Source organism: Oncorhynchus masou, chromosome 9 (genome assembly GCF_036934945.1).
Source record: "Oncorhynchus masou masou isolate Uvic2021 chromosome 9, UVic_Omas_1.1, whole genome shotgun sequence".
NCBI classification, from domain to species: domain Eukaryota; kingdom Metazoa; phylum Chordata; class Actinopteri; order Salmoniformes; family Salmonidae; genus Oncorhynchus; species Oncorhynchus masou.
Window position 1 is genome coordinate 23,802,966 of NC_088220.1, and position 17,950 is coordinate 23,820,915.

Here is a 17,950-nt window from a genome sequence, read left to right on the forward strand (position 1 = left end):
TCAAAGTTACACTTCATGCCATTTGGTTGCACTAAAGAGAAGTCGTTGCATCACTATATAGTTTCTCAACTCGACACATCATCAGTGATATATGGTGTGATGTTTTCTGACTGTTTTCTTCCTAGATTCAGAAGAGAATGCTACTCTTTTTAGAGAATTTGAGAACTTGTGTGCGTGTGCTGTCACGTGAAAGGGGTTTCCTGTAGCATATCATGTGATATGGGCGTTCGGGTTGGGCTTCAAACGTCATTACGTACACGCGCCGAGCGCTACAAATCTCCGGCTGAACTATACAAAAAGTATCCAATGATTTTGTTACTAATAACTTGATAAATGGAGAGCATTAACAGTCTCAGGTGAGTAATGTTATGCAATTGAATAGACCGAATTAATAGTAACCGAAGAGAATGATTTGTTAGATATGTGCGTGCATGTTGTCTAAACTGCTGTCAACAAAGTACTGTACAGTAGGCAACCTGGTGATGTACACGTTGACAACCTGTTCACAATGGTCCTCATTCATAACCTAATGTAACCTAAATTTGCCGTTGTATAAGTTATTGACAAATATTTTAGGCTATTTCATATTTAACGATAACAACTTTATAACAAATACTTTCTTGACTTCATCGATTAGGCCTACATATATTTTTTTTGTATGAGGTTAATGTCGTTTAAACCATTATGTACAGGGTTAAAAAGAGTAACGTTAGGTCTAATTATATCTGAAGACAGTAGGACTATCAAAAAAGATGGCATATGCACAGTAGTGGAAAAAGTACCAAGTTGTCATACTTGAGTAAGAGTATAGATACCTTAATAGAAAGGTAGTAAGTAAAAGTTAGCCATTAAAATACTACTTGAGTAAAAGTCTAAAAGGTTTGAAATATACTTAAGTTTCAAAATTACATGTAATTGCTCAAATATACTTAAGTATCAAAATTAAAAGTAAAAGTATAAATTCACTTAAAATTCCTTATATTAATCAAAGCAGATGGAACCATTTTCTTGTTTTTAAAATGTAGGATAGCCAGGGGAACACTCAAAGATTATTTACAAAAGATGAATTTGTGTTTAGTTAGTCTGCCAGGCCAGAGGCAGTAAGGGTGACCACGTGTTCGCTTGGTAAGTGCATGAATTTGACAGTTTTCCTGTCCTGCTAAGCATTCAAAATGTAACGAGTACTATTGGTTGTCAGGGAAAATGTATGGAGTAAAAAGTACAATATTTTCTTTAGGAATGTAGTGAGGTAAAGTAGTCAAACATAAATAGTAAAGTAAAGTACAGATACCATAAAAAACGACTTAAGTAGTACTTTAAAGTATTTATACTTAAGTACTTTACATCACTGCATATGCATGACATGCACTTTTGCCTTGCTATAGCTATGTAGACTAGCTACTATAGGCAATACCACATATTACTTTCTCTCAGTCGGTCTGTTGCATGACGCATTAATCCTATAGATCGGTGCTTTATGTATGCCCTATATGCACAGTGACAGTCATTACCGTTACTGTATGCATTAGTGATGAGTGGGTTGACTCATAACCGGGGGGCGAGCGGGTTTAGGGTCATGAAATAGTCTATTGTGTTGCATGACGCATTAATCCTATAGGTCGGTGCTTTATGTATGCCCTATATGCACAGTGACCGTCATTACCGTTACTATATGCATTAGTGATGAGTGGGTTGACTCATAACCGGGGGGCGAGCGAGCGGGTTTAGGGTCATGAAATAGTCTATTGTGTTGCATGACGCATTAATCCTATAGATCGGTGCTTTATGTATGCCCTATATGCATACTGACAGTCATTACCGTGGGCAGGTGGGTGGTGGGCTGGTTGAATGAAGATAAAATAATAAGTAAAAAATCCATAACAATTATAATTCTTGTGCAATTTATATCTATATCGTCTACGTGCGCCATCGCGCTCATGTTGATTTTGTCCACCCACATCAGACGCGATCAGGACATGCAGAATGAAGTATCAAAATAAACTGAACCAACTCTATTCATTTGCAGATAGGTCAAAAACTATGAAACATTTATGACAATAGCTGGCTAGCTTGCTGTTGCTAGCTAATTTATCCCGGGACATAAACATTGAGTTGTTATTTTACCTGAAATGCACATGGTCCTCTACTCCGACAATTAATCCACAGATAAAAGGGTAACGTTAAACAGAGTTAGTTTCTAGTAATCTCCTCATTCAGGCTTCTTCATCTTCTTTGGACTTCATATGGCGGTTGGCAACCAACTGGAGTGTGGACCTCAGTTCATCTTTCAATCACCCACGTGGGTATGTGCTCCTAAAAACCAATGAGGAGATGGGAGAGGCGGGACTTGCAGCGCGTCAAGCATCACAAGCAGAACCAATTTCTATTTTAGCAACTGGTAACGCAGACGCTCGTTGACGTGCACGAGCAGCGTGGGTGCAATGATTGAATAACATGTATGTGCAAATTTATCTTGCAACGCTAGTGCACGTGACGCAAGCGGTGTAGTCAGCATGTAACATGGAACCCAAACCAGCTGCGCGTGTGCTATCGTGCATAATTCTTTTTTGCTTCCCCACACCAAACGTGATCACGACACGCAGGTTAAAATATCAAAACAGACTGAACCAATTACATTAATTTGGGGACAGGTCGAAAAGCATTAAACATGTATGGCAATTTAGCTAGTTAGCTTGCACTTGCTAGCTAACGTTAATTTGTCCTATTTCGCTAGCTTGCTGTTGCTAGCTAATTTGTCCCGGGATATAAACATTGAGTTGTTATTTTACCTGAAATGCACAAGGACCTCTACTCCGACAATTAATCCACACATAAAACGGCCAACCGAATCGTTTCTAGTCATCTCTCCTCCTTCCAGGCTTTTTTATTGTTTAATTTATATGGTGATCCATCTAAACTTTCATTGTATTACCATGACTACCGGCAAAACAGTTCGTCTTTCAATCACCCACGTGGGTACAACCAAAGAGGAGATGCACGTGGGTACCTACTTCTATAAACCAATGAGGAGATAGGAGAGGTAGGACTTTCAGCGCAATCCGGGTCAGAAATAGGAAGGAGTTCTATTTTAGCCCTTGGCGTTGCAGACGCTCGTTGGCGCACGTGGGCACTGTAGGTGCAATAATTGAATAACATGGATTTCTAAATGTATTTTGCGAATCTCGCGCAAGCGACGTGTCCGGTCTGGTCAGCATGTAAGGCTACGCTTTACGGCCTAAAATGTACACGCCCCAAATAGCCTACACAGCCATCACCAAATGCTTTTAGGACGTGGCAGAAAGTGAACATCGAACCACGAAGGCTAAAAGGACAATGTCGGAGTTTAATTCAATAAGATAAAAGCTGCAAAATGGAGAGTTGAAAATAAGAGAAGGGAGGGCAAGAAAAGTAATGTTTGGAAAAGATTTAGATGAAGTAGTAAAAGAGGATGATAGCTTGTTATGTGTGATGATTGTGAGGCTCTATATGACCCCCCTACGGAAATATGAAACTCACGTGTTCACCATTTTTCTATTTTAGGATCCCCACGTGTCACGCGTCTGAAGGTAGCCTGGTAATGGGGCCGAAAAATGTATGGAAGTGAATAGGGCATTTCCACGTCAAGATATACGGGTAATTCTTGAGCTTTCTTAATATCTCTCAAGTATAGGGACAGACATTTCAAAACATTCTTCCTTTTGATTACATTTCAGTTTTTCCATGTATGAATCTGTTATTCATTGTGTTTCTATGGGCTAATAGCAGTAAAGCCAAATTCAATGTTTCATCAATATATAGTACAAATAAAGAAAAACCCTTGAATGAGTAGGTGTGTCCAAACTTTGACTGGTACTGTGTACACACCTACTCATTCAATGTTTTTTCTTTATTTGTACTATTTTCTACATTGTAGAGTAATAGTGAAGACATAAAACTATGAAATAAGACATACTGTATGGAAACATGTTGTAACCAAAAATGTGTTAAACAAATGAAAACATTTTAGATTCTTCAAAGTAGCCATCCCTTTCCTTGATGACAACTTTGCACACTCTTGGCATTCTCTCAACCAGCTTCACCTGGAATGCTTTTCCAACAGTCTTGAAGGAGTTCCCACATATGCTGAGCACTTGTTGGCTTATTTCCTTCACTATGTGGTCCAACTCATCCCGAACCATCCCAAATGGGTTGAGGTCAGGTGATTGTGGAGGCCAGGTCATATGATGCAGCACTGCATCACTCTCTTTCTTGATAAAATAGCCCTTACACAGCCTTAGGTGTGTTGGGTCATTGTCCTGTTGAAAAACAAATGATTGTCCCACTCAGGGGAAACCAGATGGGATGGCGTATCGCTGCAGAATGCTGTGGTAGCCATGCTGGTTAAGTGTGCCTTGCATTCTAAATAAATCACCTACAGTGTCACCAGCGAAGCACCATCACACCTCATCCTCCAGGCTTCACGGTGGGAACCACACATGCAGAGATTCCCGTTCACCTACTCTGCATCTCACCAGCTTCACATGGAATGCTTTTCCAACAGTCTTGAAGGAGTTCCCACATATGCTGAGCACTTGTTGGCTGTTTTTCCTTCACTCTGTGGTCCAACTCATCCCAAACCAATCACTCTCCTTGGTCAAATAGCCCTTACACAGCCTAGAGGTGTGTTTTGGGTCATAGTCCTGTTGAAAAACAAATGATAGTCCCGCTAAGTCCAAACCAGATGGGATGGCGTATCGCTGCAAAATGCTGTGGTAGCCATGCTGATTCAGTTGCCTTGAATTATAAGTAAATCACAGACAGTGTTCCCAGCAAAGCACCCCCACACAATCACACCTCCTCCTCCATGCTTCACAGTGGGAACCACACATACGAAGATCAACCATTCATCTACTCTGCGTCTCACAAAGGCACGGTGGTTGGACCAAAAAATCACCCCATCACACCTCCTCCAGGCTTGACGGTGGGAACCACACATGCGGAGATCATCTGTTCACCTACTCTGCATCTCACAAAGAAACGTCGGTTGGAACTAGAAATCTAACATTTGGACTCATCAGACCAAAGGACAGATTTCCACCGGTATAATGTCCATTGCTCGTGTTTCTTGGCCCAAGCAAGTCTCTTCTTCTTATTAGTGTCCTTAGTGTCCTTGCAGAAATTTGACCATGAAGGCCTGATTCATAGTCTCTGAAGAGTTGATGTTGAGATGTGTCTGTTACCTGAACTCTATGAAGCATTTATTTGGGCTGAAATCTGAGGTGCAGTTAACTCTAATGAACTTATCCTCTGCAGCAGAGGTAACTCTGAGTCTTCCTTTCCTGTGACGGTCCTCACGAGAGCCAGTTTCATCATAGCGCTTGATGGTTTTTGCGACTGCACTTGAAGAAACTCTCAACGTTTTTGAAATTTTCCGGATTGACTGACCTTCATGTCTTAAAGTAATGATGGACTGTCATTTCTCTGGACTGTTGTTTCAGCTCATTTGAGCTGTTCTTGCCATAATATGGACTTGGTCTTTTACCAAATAAGGCTATCTTCTGTATACCACCCTACCTTGTCCCAACACAACTGATTGGCTCAAACGCATTAAGAAGGAAAGAAATTCCACAAATTTACTTTTAACAAGGCACACCTGTTAATTGAAATGCATTCCAGGTGTTTACCTCATGGAGATGGTTGAGAGAATGCCAAGAGTGTGCAAAGCTGTCATCAAGGCAAATGGTAGCTACTGTGAAGAATCTCAAATATAAAATCTATTTTCATATGTTTAACACTTTTTTTGGTTACTAAATGATTCAATATTTGTTATTTAATAGATTTGAAGTCTTCACTATTATTCTACAATGTAGAAAATAGTAAAAATAAAGAAAAAACCTTGAATGCGTAGGTGTGTCCAAACCTTTGACTGATAATGTATATATATATTTTTATACCTGCAGGGGTTCTAAAATTCAAAATAAATAGCGAACGTATCCTTGGTATGACCTTCTTAAAACAAATCCATATGTAAGCTTAGTAGTAGTTACCATACCTCCAAAATCACATTGCTGTCACGCCTGGAGAATTTTGTATTGCATAAATGGTTTGAATGGTCCGCTGGCTCCCAATGGCAAGATTTTGAATGGATGTTACATTTCAAGAACCCTCCCCCACATGCCCGTTGGTGCTACGTGTTATGTTCGTCACTGTTTTTAGACCGGGAAGGACACATTTTGCAGAGTTGTTCTGCATTTTAGTTTTGCAACATTGGAGAAAATGGAAGAACCTGGAGGTAAAACGTAATTCTGTTTTGTCAGAAATGTACTCTATACACAAAATCGACATATTGTACATCACACAGGAGGCTGCTAAGGGGAGGACAACTCATAATAATTGCCGGAATGCAGCAAATGGAATGGCATCAAACACATTGAAGCCATGTATTTGATACCATTCCACCTAGTCTTTACCACAAGCCTGTTCTCCCCAATTAAGGTGCCACCAACCTCCTGTGGTACATCAACATATTTTGATGGGGTTTTCATCTGCGATTTCCTGGCCATCCTCACCATAGACTGTAAAAGTAAGGCATTTGATGGGTTTGACGTGGAGTGAGGCGTCGCTGATTTACACATGGTCTCCACCCCTATTTAGCTATTTTTATGAACTTCCCTAGGCTTACCCGTATTAGGGAAGCCTGGTTCTCAACGAGGCTAGCTTAGTAGAAACCCAGCCCAGATCTTTAGACTCTAGGCGGGGGGATACAGGTGCTGATAAGAGGCTCAGACTGGTCTCTGCCTGGGGCCTCCAAATCACGAAGTCCGCCCCTGTTGACAGTCACAACACAGGGACTTCAAATAGGCCCCAACAGCAACTGCTTCCTGGGCGCCGATGACGTGGATGTCCATTAAGGCAGCCCCTCACACCTCTCTGATTCAGAGGGGTTGGGATACATGCGCAAGACACATTTCAGTTGAATAACAGGTCAAGGGAACTGTAGCCAACTGTTCAGATGGGTTAAATGGAAACTGAAATGTGCACACTGACTGTAGGTCTATAACCTCTCACAGAGCCTTAATATTAACTCCTGAAGGATGCACTAAATGTGGGATAAATCTGCACTTGGGAACAAGGGTGGAGAAATATAATTTCTTTCAGCATCTTGAGAGAATATGAATGTGCAGTTAGAGTGCACCTCTACACATGCTATCTTTATCAGCATCATTAAACCTGATAGTGAGATTCAACCACATTAAATATGCATCCAAGCCGAACTGAAATCTTATCAGAAACGTGTTGGGTCATTTTCACAGCTTTCTATTTCCTTACAAACTGATGTCATTTGGATATTTTGCACAGAATATATATATATATATATATATATATATATATATATATATATATATATATTTAAAACCGATAAACATCTCTCCCCTCGATAGTAGCAGAGTTAACTGAGAAACGTTACCCATGTCAACTAGATTGAAGCATTCATTATATCGATTTATGACATTCTGTCAGCAAGGGTTAGCAAGGGTTTATTTAGTCTCCTAGGGCAACATATAATGACAAAAGAGAAGCTGCATGTATCTAATTACAGATCAATTGACTAACAAATAGCCCACAAAAATGTTGAAAATTATAAGCAGGAACATATCTAAATCAGGCACTCAAACAATTCTGCACCCCCTGTCAAACAATCGTTCCACTGTAACCTACATGCTAATTTTCTATATTTCGGTGAGGACCTCAGATTTTCACTTAAACACAGTTAGGCGGTTGTGGATGGGTTATTAGCATTTGCGGGCAGGTGTGGGTCAACAAACAGCTGACCCGAGCACCGCTAGTATGTCTTTATGGCTACAGCCTAACATCCTCGTTATCTCCAGGAAGTGGAACTCCAATATTTGCACAGTCAATTTTCCAAATTGTTATGGCAAACACTCCCGCACTCAACCATTGCCTTTGACACAAAAAGGCACACACCAGAGAGATTTTAGGTTGTGAAAGAAATTATAACTTATGTTATAACGTTCCTGTTACTGTGCAATGTAATGCAACTAAACCTACATCATTAACACTCAAAGTATAGTAGGGTAACAATGAATACTTAGAATACTTGTTACACTGTACTGTACTTACAGAGTTATTACACAAGCAACTTGTTCCATTTTCTGGATATGACATGTCAAGATTATATTGAGAACACTGGTAAGTAAATGAGTAGTCAATAACCCTGTGACGCCAAACATCTTGGCCCTTTCTGTTTTCTCTGTAGTTATTGATCGTTGGAGTCAGTTGATTATAACTGTCAAGCTTGGTGACATGATGTCAATGACTGATTAGGTAGCCTAGAAGTTGCCGGCCGATAGCCTAGCGGTTAGAGCAGGGTTCCCCAAATGAATCATATTGTCAGGTAGCCTAGCGGTGGGCGGCCGATAGCCTAGCGATTAGAGCAGGGTTCCCCAACTGAAACAGGGCAAATAAAGCACCCACTATTTGACATTAGGATTAAATATCAGTTTGGTTAACAGTTGCCATCTTTCATCTTAAGAGTAATCTAAGTAACATAATAAAAAGATAAATCTTTCAGTTTAAGCTAGAGATATCACCTTAAACTGGGCTGTGTCTCAATCCACCACATCCGCCTCTGTCGGCCTACAGCGGTCGAGCTACAGCGGTGTTTGTCTGACCATGAGACATCAAAAAATCGGACCCCTACAAGTGTCATGGGACTAATCTGAAGTCGGTGACGCTGATGTGCCAACTTCTGTCTGTCGGGTCCAAACTATTTGAGCTACAAACTAACCCCACTATGGAAAGGTTAGAATGTCACGAAAATTATGGTGTTTAACGTTTTGCTCTACAACCCCCACAAGTGTCACAGGATTGGTCTGGAGGTAACTCATACAAACGAATAGAAGTATGGAGGTAGTTTTGTGCCAAAAAATACATAAAAAATGTGACCACCTGCATTTTTTCCCATATGTTAGATTAGTACCGCCGCTCCCAACGACGGACTTTTTTAACTGTCTTTTTTTCTGTGTAAAGTGAAGGGGGGCCTGCTATGATGGCTGAAGAGTACTGCTGTGCCTCAGCAGATGAGGGAGCAGAGAGCGGCCCACACGTCCCATTCGTGCTGGAGAGAAGGGAGAAGGAGGAGGAAAACTGGAGGACAGCCGTTTCTCACCAACTGAAAAAGCAGTGCACATGCAGCTCAGAGCGAGCCAAAGCCCTGGTTCTAGGGTTTGTCCCCATCCTAAAATGGCTGCCACGCTACCAGCTCAAAGACTGGATCCTGGGTGACGTCATGTCAGGGTTGATAGTGGGCATCCTGCTGGTGCCCCAGTCCATTGCCTATTCTCTGCTGGCAGGCCAGGACCCTATCTATGGCCTCTACACCTCCTTCTTCTCCAGCATCATCTACACCCTGCTGGGCACCTCACGCCACATATCTGTGGGCATCTTCGGGGTGCTGTGCCTGCTGGTGGGCCAGGTGGTGGACAGGGAGTTGGCACTGGCAGGGTACATCACAGAGAGTAACAGGAACAACGCTACCCTGGGACTGGGCATGGGGAACAGCACCGGAGGGCCGGTCTGTGATAGGAGCTGCTATGCCATCATGGTGGGGACCACAGTCACATTTACAGCAGGGGTCTACCAGGTAAATGTGTGTAGAGAGGGAATGGTGCAATGTCTCGTGTTGAAAATCAATGACAAACATAATTAATTCATGTTATAACAGGTTGATTGTCATTGGCCCTGACAAGTATGACTTTTACTGTTTTTCTAGAGCTGTTACTCCTTCTCAGTTTTTCTAGAGCCGTTACTCCCTCTCAGTTTTTCTAGAGCCGTTACTCCCTCTCTGTTTTTCTAGAGCCGTTACTCCCTCTGTTTTTCTTGAGCAGTTACTCCCTGTTTTTCTAGAGCCGTTACTCCCTCTCTGTTTTTCTAGAGCCGTTACTCCCTCTGTTTTTCTAGAGCAGTTACTCCCTCTCTGTTTTTCTTGAGCAGTTACTCCCTCTCTGTTTTTCTAGAGCCGTTACTCCCTCTCTGTTTTTCTTGAGCAGTTACTCCCTCTGTTTTTCTAGAGCCGTTACTCCCTCTCTGTTTTTCTAGAGCCGTTACTCCCTCTCTGTTTTTCTAGAGCCGTTACTCCCTCTCTGTTTTTCTAGAGCCTTTACTCCCTTTCTGTTTTTCTAGAGCCGTTACTCCCTCTGTTTTTCTAGAGCCGTTACTCCCTCTCTGTTTTTCTAGAGCCGTTACTCCCTCTCTGTTTTCACTCTGTGGTTTTAGGTGTTGATGGGCCTCCTGCAGGTGGGCTTTGTATCCGTGTACCTGTCAGACTCCCTCCTGAGCGGCTTCGCCACGGGAGCCTCTCTCACCATCCTGACCTCCCAGGTCAAGTACCTCCTGGGACTGGAGCTGCCCCGCGCCCAGGGCTGGGGTTCCCTCGTCAAGACCTGGGTCAGCCTTTTCCAGAACCTGGGCCAGACCAACCTCTGTGACCTGGTCACCAGCACGGTGTGCCTGGCGGTGCTGGTCCCCACCAAAGAACTCAACGACCGCTTCAAGGCCAAACTCAAAGCCCCCATCCCCTTCGAGCTGTTTGTTGTCATCGTTGCCACTCTGGCCTCCCACTTCGGCCACTTCGAGGAGGAGTACGGCTCTAAAGTGGCCGGCGCCATCCCCACGGGCTTCCTGCCCCCCCAGCTCCCGTCCTGGTCTCTGATCCCCAACGTGGCGGTAGATGCCTTCTCCATAGCCATTGTGGGCTTTGCCATCACCGTCTCCCTGTCTGAGATGTTTGCCAAGAAGCACGGCTACGTGGTGGATCCCAACCAGGAGATGTACGCCATAGGCTTCTGTAACATCCTGCCCTCCTTCTTTCGCTGCTTCACCACCAGCGCTGCTCTGACCAAGACCCTGGTGAAGGAGTCTACAGGCTGCCAGACTCAGATGTCTGGCCTGGTCACAGCCCTGGTGCTGCTGCTGGTGCTGCTGGTCATTTCCCCCCTCTTCTACTCTCTGCAGAGGTAAGATCATGCTATTCTCTGTGTAACACTTAGCTTTACTATATATATTCATCTCATGAGATCTAAACCTCCACTACACATAGTTTGCTCGTATTGAAAAATGTTTGCCAGAAAATAATGTTCCACCTGATTTGATGATGACTTTATTGACTTGCTGTGTTTCCATGTCTTCTCCAGGTGTGTGCTAGCAGTGATCATCTTGGTGAATCTCCGGGGAGCATTGCTTAAGTTCACAGACGTCCCGCGGATGTGGCGTGTGAACCGCTTGGACACCGCCATCTGGCTGGTGACCATGGCAACCTCAGCGTTGATAAACACCGAGCTTGGCCTGCTGGTGGGGGTTATGGTCTCAGCCTTCTGTGTGTTGGGCCGCACCCAGAGAGCCCAGGCCTTAGAGCTGGGCCGGGCTGGCCATCGGGAGCTTTATCAGGACCTGGCCTCCTACAAGGGCCTGCAGTCCCAGCCTGGAGTGGCCATCTTCCGCTACGAGGCGCCTATCTACTACGCCAACCAGAGCCTGTTCAAGAAGGCCCTGTACCGCTGCCTGGGCCTGGATCCCGTCAGGGAGAAGGCCCGGCGCAGGAAGCTCGAGAAACATAGGAGAAAGCAAGAAGAAGTAGCCATGACGACAGGAGGGGAGGGCGGGACTAAGGGTAAAGAGAAAGAGTTGACCACCAAAGTCTTCCTACCAAATCAAGTCAACTTCCACTCTGTGGTGATAGACTGCAGCTCGGTGCTGTTCCTGGACACAGCAGGGGTCAATGCGTTGAAGGAGGTGTATAAGGATTATAAGGAGAATGGGGTACAGGTGTTCCTGGCCCAGTGTAATACCTCAGTACTGGAGTCACTGAACAGAGGTGGTTACTACCCAGAGAAGGGTATGGGAGAAAAGGAAAGAGTGTTTTTCACCATCAGCGATGCCGTCCTCTATGCACAGAGCCTCTCATCTCAGAATGGTGACTGTGACACGTCCTGTTAACAAGAGCTTTAAAGATTGTACAGTGCCTTCGGAAGGTATTCAGACCTCTTAACTTTAACCACATTTTGTTACATTACATCCAATTTTCTAAAATGGATTACATAAATACAAATCCTCAGCAATCTACACACAATACACCATAATGACAAAGCAAAAACTGTTTTTCAGAAATTCTAGCAAATGTATTCAAATTATTAAACAGATATACCTTATTTACATAAGTATTCAGACCCTTTGCTATGAGACTTGAAATTGAACTCAGGTGTATCCTGCTTCCATTGATTGATCCATTGATTTGGAAAGGCACACACCTGTCTATATAAGGTCCCACAGTTGACAGTGTATGTCAGAGCAAAAACCAAGCCAAGAGGTCAAGGAATTGTCCGTAGAGCTCCGATACAGGACTGTCGAGGCACAGAGCTGGTGAAGGGTACCAAAACATTTCTGCAGCATTGAAGGTACCCAAGAACACAGTGGCCTCCATCATTCTTAAATGGAAGAAGTTTAGAACCACCAAAACTCTTCCTAGAGCTGGCCAAACTGAGCAATTGGGGGAGAAGGGCCTTGGTCAGGGAGGTGATCAAGAACCTGATGGTCACTCTGTGGAGATGGGAGAAACTTCCAGAAGGACAACCATCTCGACAGCCCTCCACCAATCAGGCCTTTATGGTAGAGTGGCCAGACGGAAGCCACTCCTCAGGAAAATGGCACATGACAGCCCGCTTGGAGTTTGCCAAAAGGCACCTAAAAATATTCTCTGGTCTGATGAAACCACGATTGAACACTTTGGCCTGAATGCCAAGTGACACATCTGGAGGAAACCTGGCACCATCCCTAAGGTGAAGCATGGTGGTGGCAGCATCGTGTTGTGGGGATGTTTCTCAGCGGCAGGGACTGGGAGACTAGTCAGGATCGAGGCAAAGATGAATGGAGCTATGTACAGAGATATCCTTGATGAAAACCTGCTCCAGAGCATTCAGGACCTCAGACTGGGGCAAAGGTTCATCTTCCAACAAGACAATGACCCTAAGTACACAGCCAAGACAATGCAGGAATGGAGTCTCTGAATGTCCTTGAGTTGCCCGGGCTGTGCCCGGACTTGAACCCGATCTAACATCCCTGGAGAGACCTGAAAATAGCTGTGCAGCAACTCTCCCAATCCAACCTGACAGAGCTTGAGAGGACCTGCAGAGAAGAATCCTTGTTAAATTGCCTGGTTAAATAAAGGTTAAATATTTTTTTTATATAGGTGTGACAAGCTTGTAGCGTCATACCCAAAAAGACTGCTGTAATCGCGGCCAAAGGTGCTTCAACAAAGTACTGAGTAAAGGGTCTTGTCATAAATTTGCAAACATTTCCCAAAATATTTTTGGGGGTCATTATGGGTGTTGATTGATGTGGGGGAAAAAACTATATAATACATTTTAGAATGAGGCCGTAACGTAAGAAAATGTGGACAAAGTCAAGGGATCTGAATTCTTTCCGAAGGCACTACAGAAACATATCTTTATACACAACATAAACATATATACAATATCTATCTCAGACAAATCACAACCAATATTGTTATTGTGCCTAACGGAAACATATGTAAATGTATCCAAAAAGCTGTGCTTATTGCACGATTAGAATTCTTTGATCTGAAAGTTGAATGTCATGTTTACAGTATAGATACAGTGGGGAGAACAAGTATTTGATACACTGCCGATTTTGCAGGTTTTCCTACTTACAAAGCATGTAGAGGTCTGTAATTTAAACTTCAGGTCCACTCCAACTGTGAGAGATTGAATCTAAAACAAACATCCAGAAAATCACATTGTATGATTTTTAAGTAATTAATTTGCATTTTATTACATGACATAAGTATTTGATACATCAGAAAAGCAGAACTTAATAATATTTGGTACAGAAACCTTTGTTTGCAATTACAGAGATCTTACGTTTCCTGTAGTTCTTGACCAGGTTAGCACACACTGCAGCAGGGATTTTGGCCCACTCCTGCATACAGACCTTCTCCAGATCCTTCAGGTTTCGGGGCTGTCGCTGGGCAATAAGGACTTTCAGCTCTCTCCAAAGATTTTCTATTGGGTTCCGGTCTGGAGACTGGCTAGGCCACTCCAGGACCTTGAGATGCTTCTTACAGAGCCACTCCTTAGTTGCCCTGGCTGTGTGTTTCGGGTCGTTGTCATGCTGGAAGACCCAGCCAAGACCCATCTTCAATGCTCTTACTGAAGGAAGGAGGTTGTTGGCCAAGATCTCGCGATACATGGCCCCATCCATCCTCCCCTCAATACGGTGCAGTCGTCCTGTCCTCTTTGCAGAAAAGCATCCCCAACGAATGATGTTTCCACCTCCATGCTTCACGGTTGGGATGGTGTTCTTTGGGTTGTTCTCATCCTTCTTCTTCCTCCAAACACGGCGAGTAGAGTTTAGACCAAATATCTCTATTTTTGTCTCATCAGACCACACAACTTTCTCCCATTCCTCCTCTGGATCATCCAGATGGTCATTGGCAAACTTCAGACGGGCCTGGACATGCGCTGGCTTGAGCAGGGGGACCTTGCGTGCGCTGCAGGATTTTAATCGATGGCGGCGTAGTGTGTTACTAATGGTTTTCTTTGAGACTGTGGTCCCAGCTCTCTTCAGGTCATTGACCAGGTCCTGCCGTGTAGTTCTGGGCTGATCCCTCACCTTCCTCATGATCATTGATGCCCCACGAGGTGAGATCTTCTATGGAGCCCCAGACCGAGGGTGATTGACCGTCATCTTGAACTCTTCCATTTTCTAATAATTGCGCCAACAGTTGTTGCCTTCTCACCAAGCTGCTTGCCTATTGTCCTATAGCCCATCCCAGCCTTGTGCAGGTCTACAATTTTATCCCTGATGTCCTTACACAGCTCTCTGGTATTGGTCATTGTGGAGAGGTTGGAGTGTTTGAGTGTGTGGACAGGTGTGTTTTATACAGGTAACAAGTTCAAACAGGTGCACATTACAGGTAATGAGTGGAGAACAGGAGGGCTTCTTAAAGAAAAACTAACAGGTCTGTGAGAGCCGGAATTCTTACTGGTTGGTAGGTGATCAAATACTTATGTCATGCAATAGAATGCAAATTAATTACTTAAAAATCATACAATGAGATTTTCTGGATTTTTGTTTTAGATTCTGTCTCTCACAGCTGAAGTGTACCTATGATAAAAAATTACAGACCTCCTACATGCTTTGTAAGTAGGAAAACCTGCAAAATCTGCAGTGTTTCAAATAGTTGTTCTCCCCACTGTATGTAATCTTAATCTTGATCTTGTCAGACTGTGAACCAAAATGAACTTTCTGTTACAATCTCATCTAAGACAGAATGCATTGTCAAGTTTTAGGACTCTTTTTTTTAAGCAATGTTCGGTCCTCTGGCTGTGGCACCATGATTTAGCACCCATTTTTTCCCTATATGTTTGTTTCTTGTTTAAACAGTGGGAAGGTTACTTTTGTTGACATTTTTGATCCTTTGTTACCACAGTGAAAGTAGAGCTGGTGTCAACAAGATGAATGGTTATAGAGTAAGAGGGTGTTATCTGTTTTGAATGCAGTATGAGAATGTGTCAGTTATAAATTATACATGATTGTTTTTCAGTTGCAACTTGTGGTGAAGTAGTGATTGATAAATGTGTTGTCTTAGCTTTCTGGAATGTAGAACTTTATTAACAGTAGAAAGTACATTTTTAGGTAGAAAAACACCTCTATTGATCTATTACACCTACAGCCTTCCAGACTGCTGTTCAGAGAGACTCCCAGAATCCTTCACTCCAGACAGTTTAGGCAATGCAAGAAGCTTTCAGTAAATGAGAAATTTTCAGTTTATATCAGAAAGATTTGGTCATATCAGTCTAAACGCAAAATTGTATTAACATTTTGAATCCAACCTCCTTTGTGCTTTCAGGGGTTTTGATACCTTAATGCTGTATGTTTCTTTTGTATTTATGTTCTTATGCTCCTTTAGCCATAGCAGTATATATTTCTGGCTACATTTGACTAAAGTTATGCTAGAGTCAGTAATCAGTGCTGGGGAAGAGTGTTACCGTCTGCTTTAGTTTATTGCAGTTGTAAAACTGTTATATTTGCATGTAGAATATAGAGACAATCAATGTTGAGATCATACGAGATCATCAGATGGGAAATATTTATTACTGGAAATTGTAAATGTTCTCCTGTACTTTCAAGTGCCTCTGAAATGATATAATATCATGTTTAATGAAGTGCCTTTCTGAATGTCCCTATATTTACATACTCTGTCAGTAAATGTATTTAGTTAAGCCAGTCTCTGCTCGTTATTTCTAATTGTTAGGTGGTCTGATATGCAACTGATTTACTCCTTGCCTCCTTCAACATTTGATCCAAGTCATTTTTGCATTACCGTTCAACACTACTCTGACTCAGGACAGGTTTGTTGATTTAGATTAAAAAAACGATCTAGAAAAATTGACCATAGTTCTGTTATTTTATTCTTTGTTTTAGTATGGTCAGGGCGTGAGTTGGGGTGGGCAGTCTATGTTTGTTTTTCTATGTTGGTTTTTGTGTTCGGCCTAGTATGGTTCTCAATCAGAGGCAGGTGTCGTTAGTTGTCTCTGATTGAGAATCATACTTAGGTAGCCTGGGTTTCACTTTGGGTTTGTGGGTGTTTGTTTCCGTGTGAGTGTTTTGGCCACACGGTACTGTTGCGGTTTTGTATATTCATGTTGTTACTTTCTGTTTAGTGTTCTGAGTTTTATTAAAAATCATCATGAACACTTACCACTCTACTCTTTGGTCCGATCCTTACTCCTCCTCAGACAAAGAGGAGGAAATACATTTTTCCCAAAATGCTATGCTCAAATACCAGCGCCATTCAAGAATTGCCACTTTACTAACATGAATTACTGCTCGAATAAACAATGTATCATTGCCTTTAATAAACAAGAATACTGCTTTGTGAATCCTTTAGTTCATGTTAACTACAACATAATTGAAAAGTGTTACCAAAATGGATAATCAAAAGTTAAACTAACTTAGTTTGCTCACTGCCATTTGTAAAATGTCACTTTAAATGTATTTTCTGTTGTGTCCACAGTGAGTCAGATGTACGTGCAGACGGCGGTTCTATCATCTTTCTATGTGTCTATGATCAGGAATACCTAAACAATGTGAAATCCTTACTCTACTCTATGGTTGTACTTCTGTCACCGTCAATGCATTTTAACTGTTAACATTTCCGTGTATTCAACTCGACTGTTACTCTTTGCATGTAATCACAGTAAATGAACAATTCACTCTAATGCAAGCATTAAGCATCGTTTTGTCTCAGTTGAGTATACAGTCGTCTTTAAGACAACCGTCTCTTGTTTGGAAGTCTTTTTTTGTAGTCTGTGAGATTACTCACAGAGGTATGATGGAGGCTGTTACACCTAGTGGGGTACGTTTGTAGTGGTGGTGTGACACCAACAGTGTCATCGTCATCATCATACTTAGATGAGGAGTTGTGTATCTCTGGGTTGAGCTTCTGGAAGAATGAGGAATTACTTGTGATGCAGTGTCCATTCCTCATGGCCGGTTCCTTTGAGCCTTTGACCTTTGACACAGTGTAGTGCTCTGTGTTGCAGGGCGGTGTGAGTTTGTTGTGCTTGAGTTGGCGTTGTAGCATGATATCACCTGGAGTGAGACTATTGGGCGTGGCGTGTCTGAGTGAGCCTTCATCTTTGCCTTTGTCTCTGTCGGATTGAAACATCAATTCAGCGGTTGATGTTTCTGTGGCTCTGTGTGGTTTGGAACAGTACTCATGGAGGAAAGTGTTGAGGTACTGTCTCCATGGAACAACTTGTATTCCTGCCTCACAGATGGTTTTGCCTAGAGTATCAGAACTGTTACTCAACTCTAGTCTATCAGATCTGCTATTCTAGTCTATCAGAGCTGCTACTCCACTCTAGTCTAT

At 42.7% G+C, this 17,950-nt stretch overlaps 1 protein-coding gene across 3 annotated transcripts; it reads left to right on the forward strand.

Moving 5' to 3' along the window:
- Positions 1-258: 258 nt before the first annotated feature.
- Positions 259-16,298, forward strand: LOC135545703 (sulfate transporter-like). 3 transcript variants are annotated; one of them, XM_064973508.1, is made up of 5 exons: positions 271-356; positions 3,541-3,633; positions 9,031-9,649; positions 10,276-11,015; positions 11,193-16,298. In XM_064973508.1, exons 3-5 carry the CDS (start codon positions 9,047-9,049, stop codon positions 11,992-11,994), a joined length of 2,145 nt encoding a protein of 714 aa, XP_064829580.1. In that variant the 5' UTR covers positions 271-356; positions 3,541-3,633; positions 9,031-9,046; the 3' UTR covers positions 11,995-16,298. The 3 variants fall into 3 exon arrangements, with proteins under 3 accessions (XP_064829578.1, XP_064829579.1, XP_064829580.1); XM_064973506.1 differs by lacking the exon at positions 3,541-3,633 and having other exon boundaries at positions 259-356; XM_064973507.1 differs by lacking the exon at positions 3,541-3,633 and having other exon boundaries at positions 259-356; positions 9,031-9,643.
- Positions 16,299-17,950: the final 1,652 nt, after the last annotated feature.

Coding starts and splice junctions, on each gene's coding strand:
- LOC135545703 (XM_064973506.1), top strand. CDS start 334: ATGGAGAGCATTAACAGTCTCAG. Junction 357..9,030: donor GAGAGCATTAACAGTCTCAG/GTGAGTAATGTT, acceptor TTCTGTGTAAAG/TGAAGGGGGGCCTGCTATGA. Junction 11,016..11,192: donor CTCTTCTACTCTCTGCAGAG/GTAAGATCATGC, acceptor TGTCTTCTCCAG/GTGTGTGCTAGCAGTGATCA.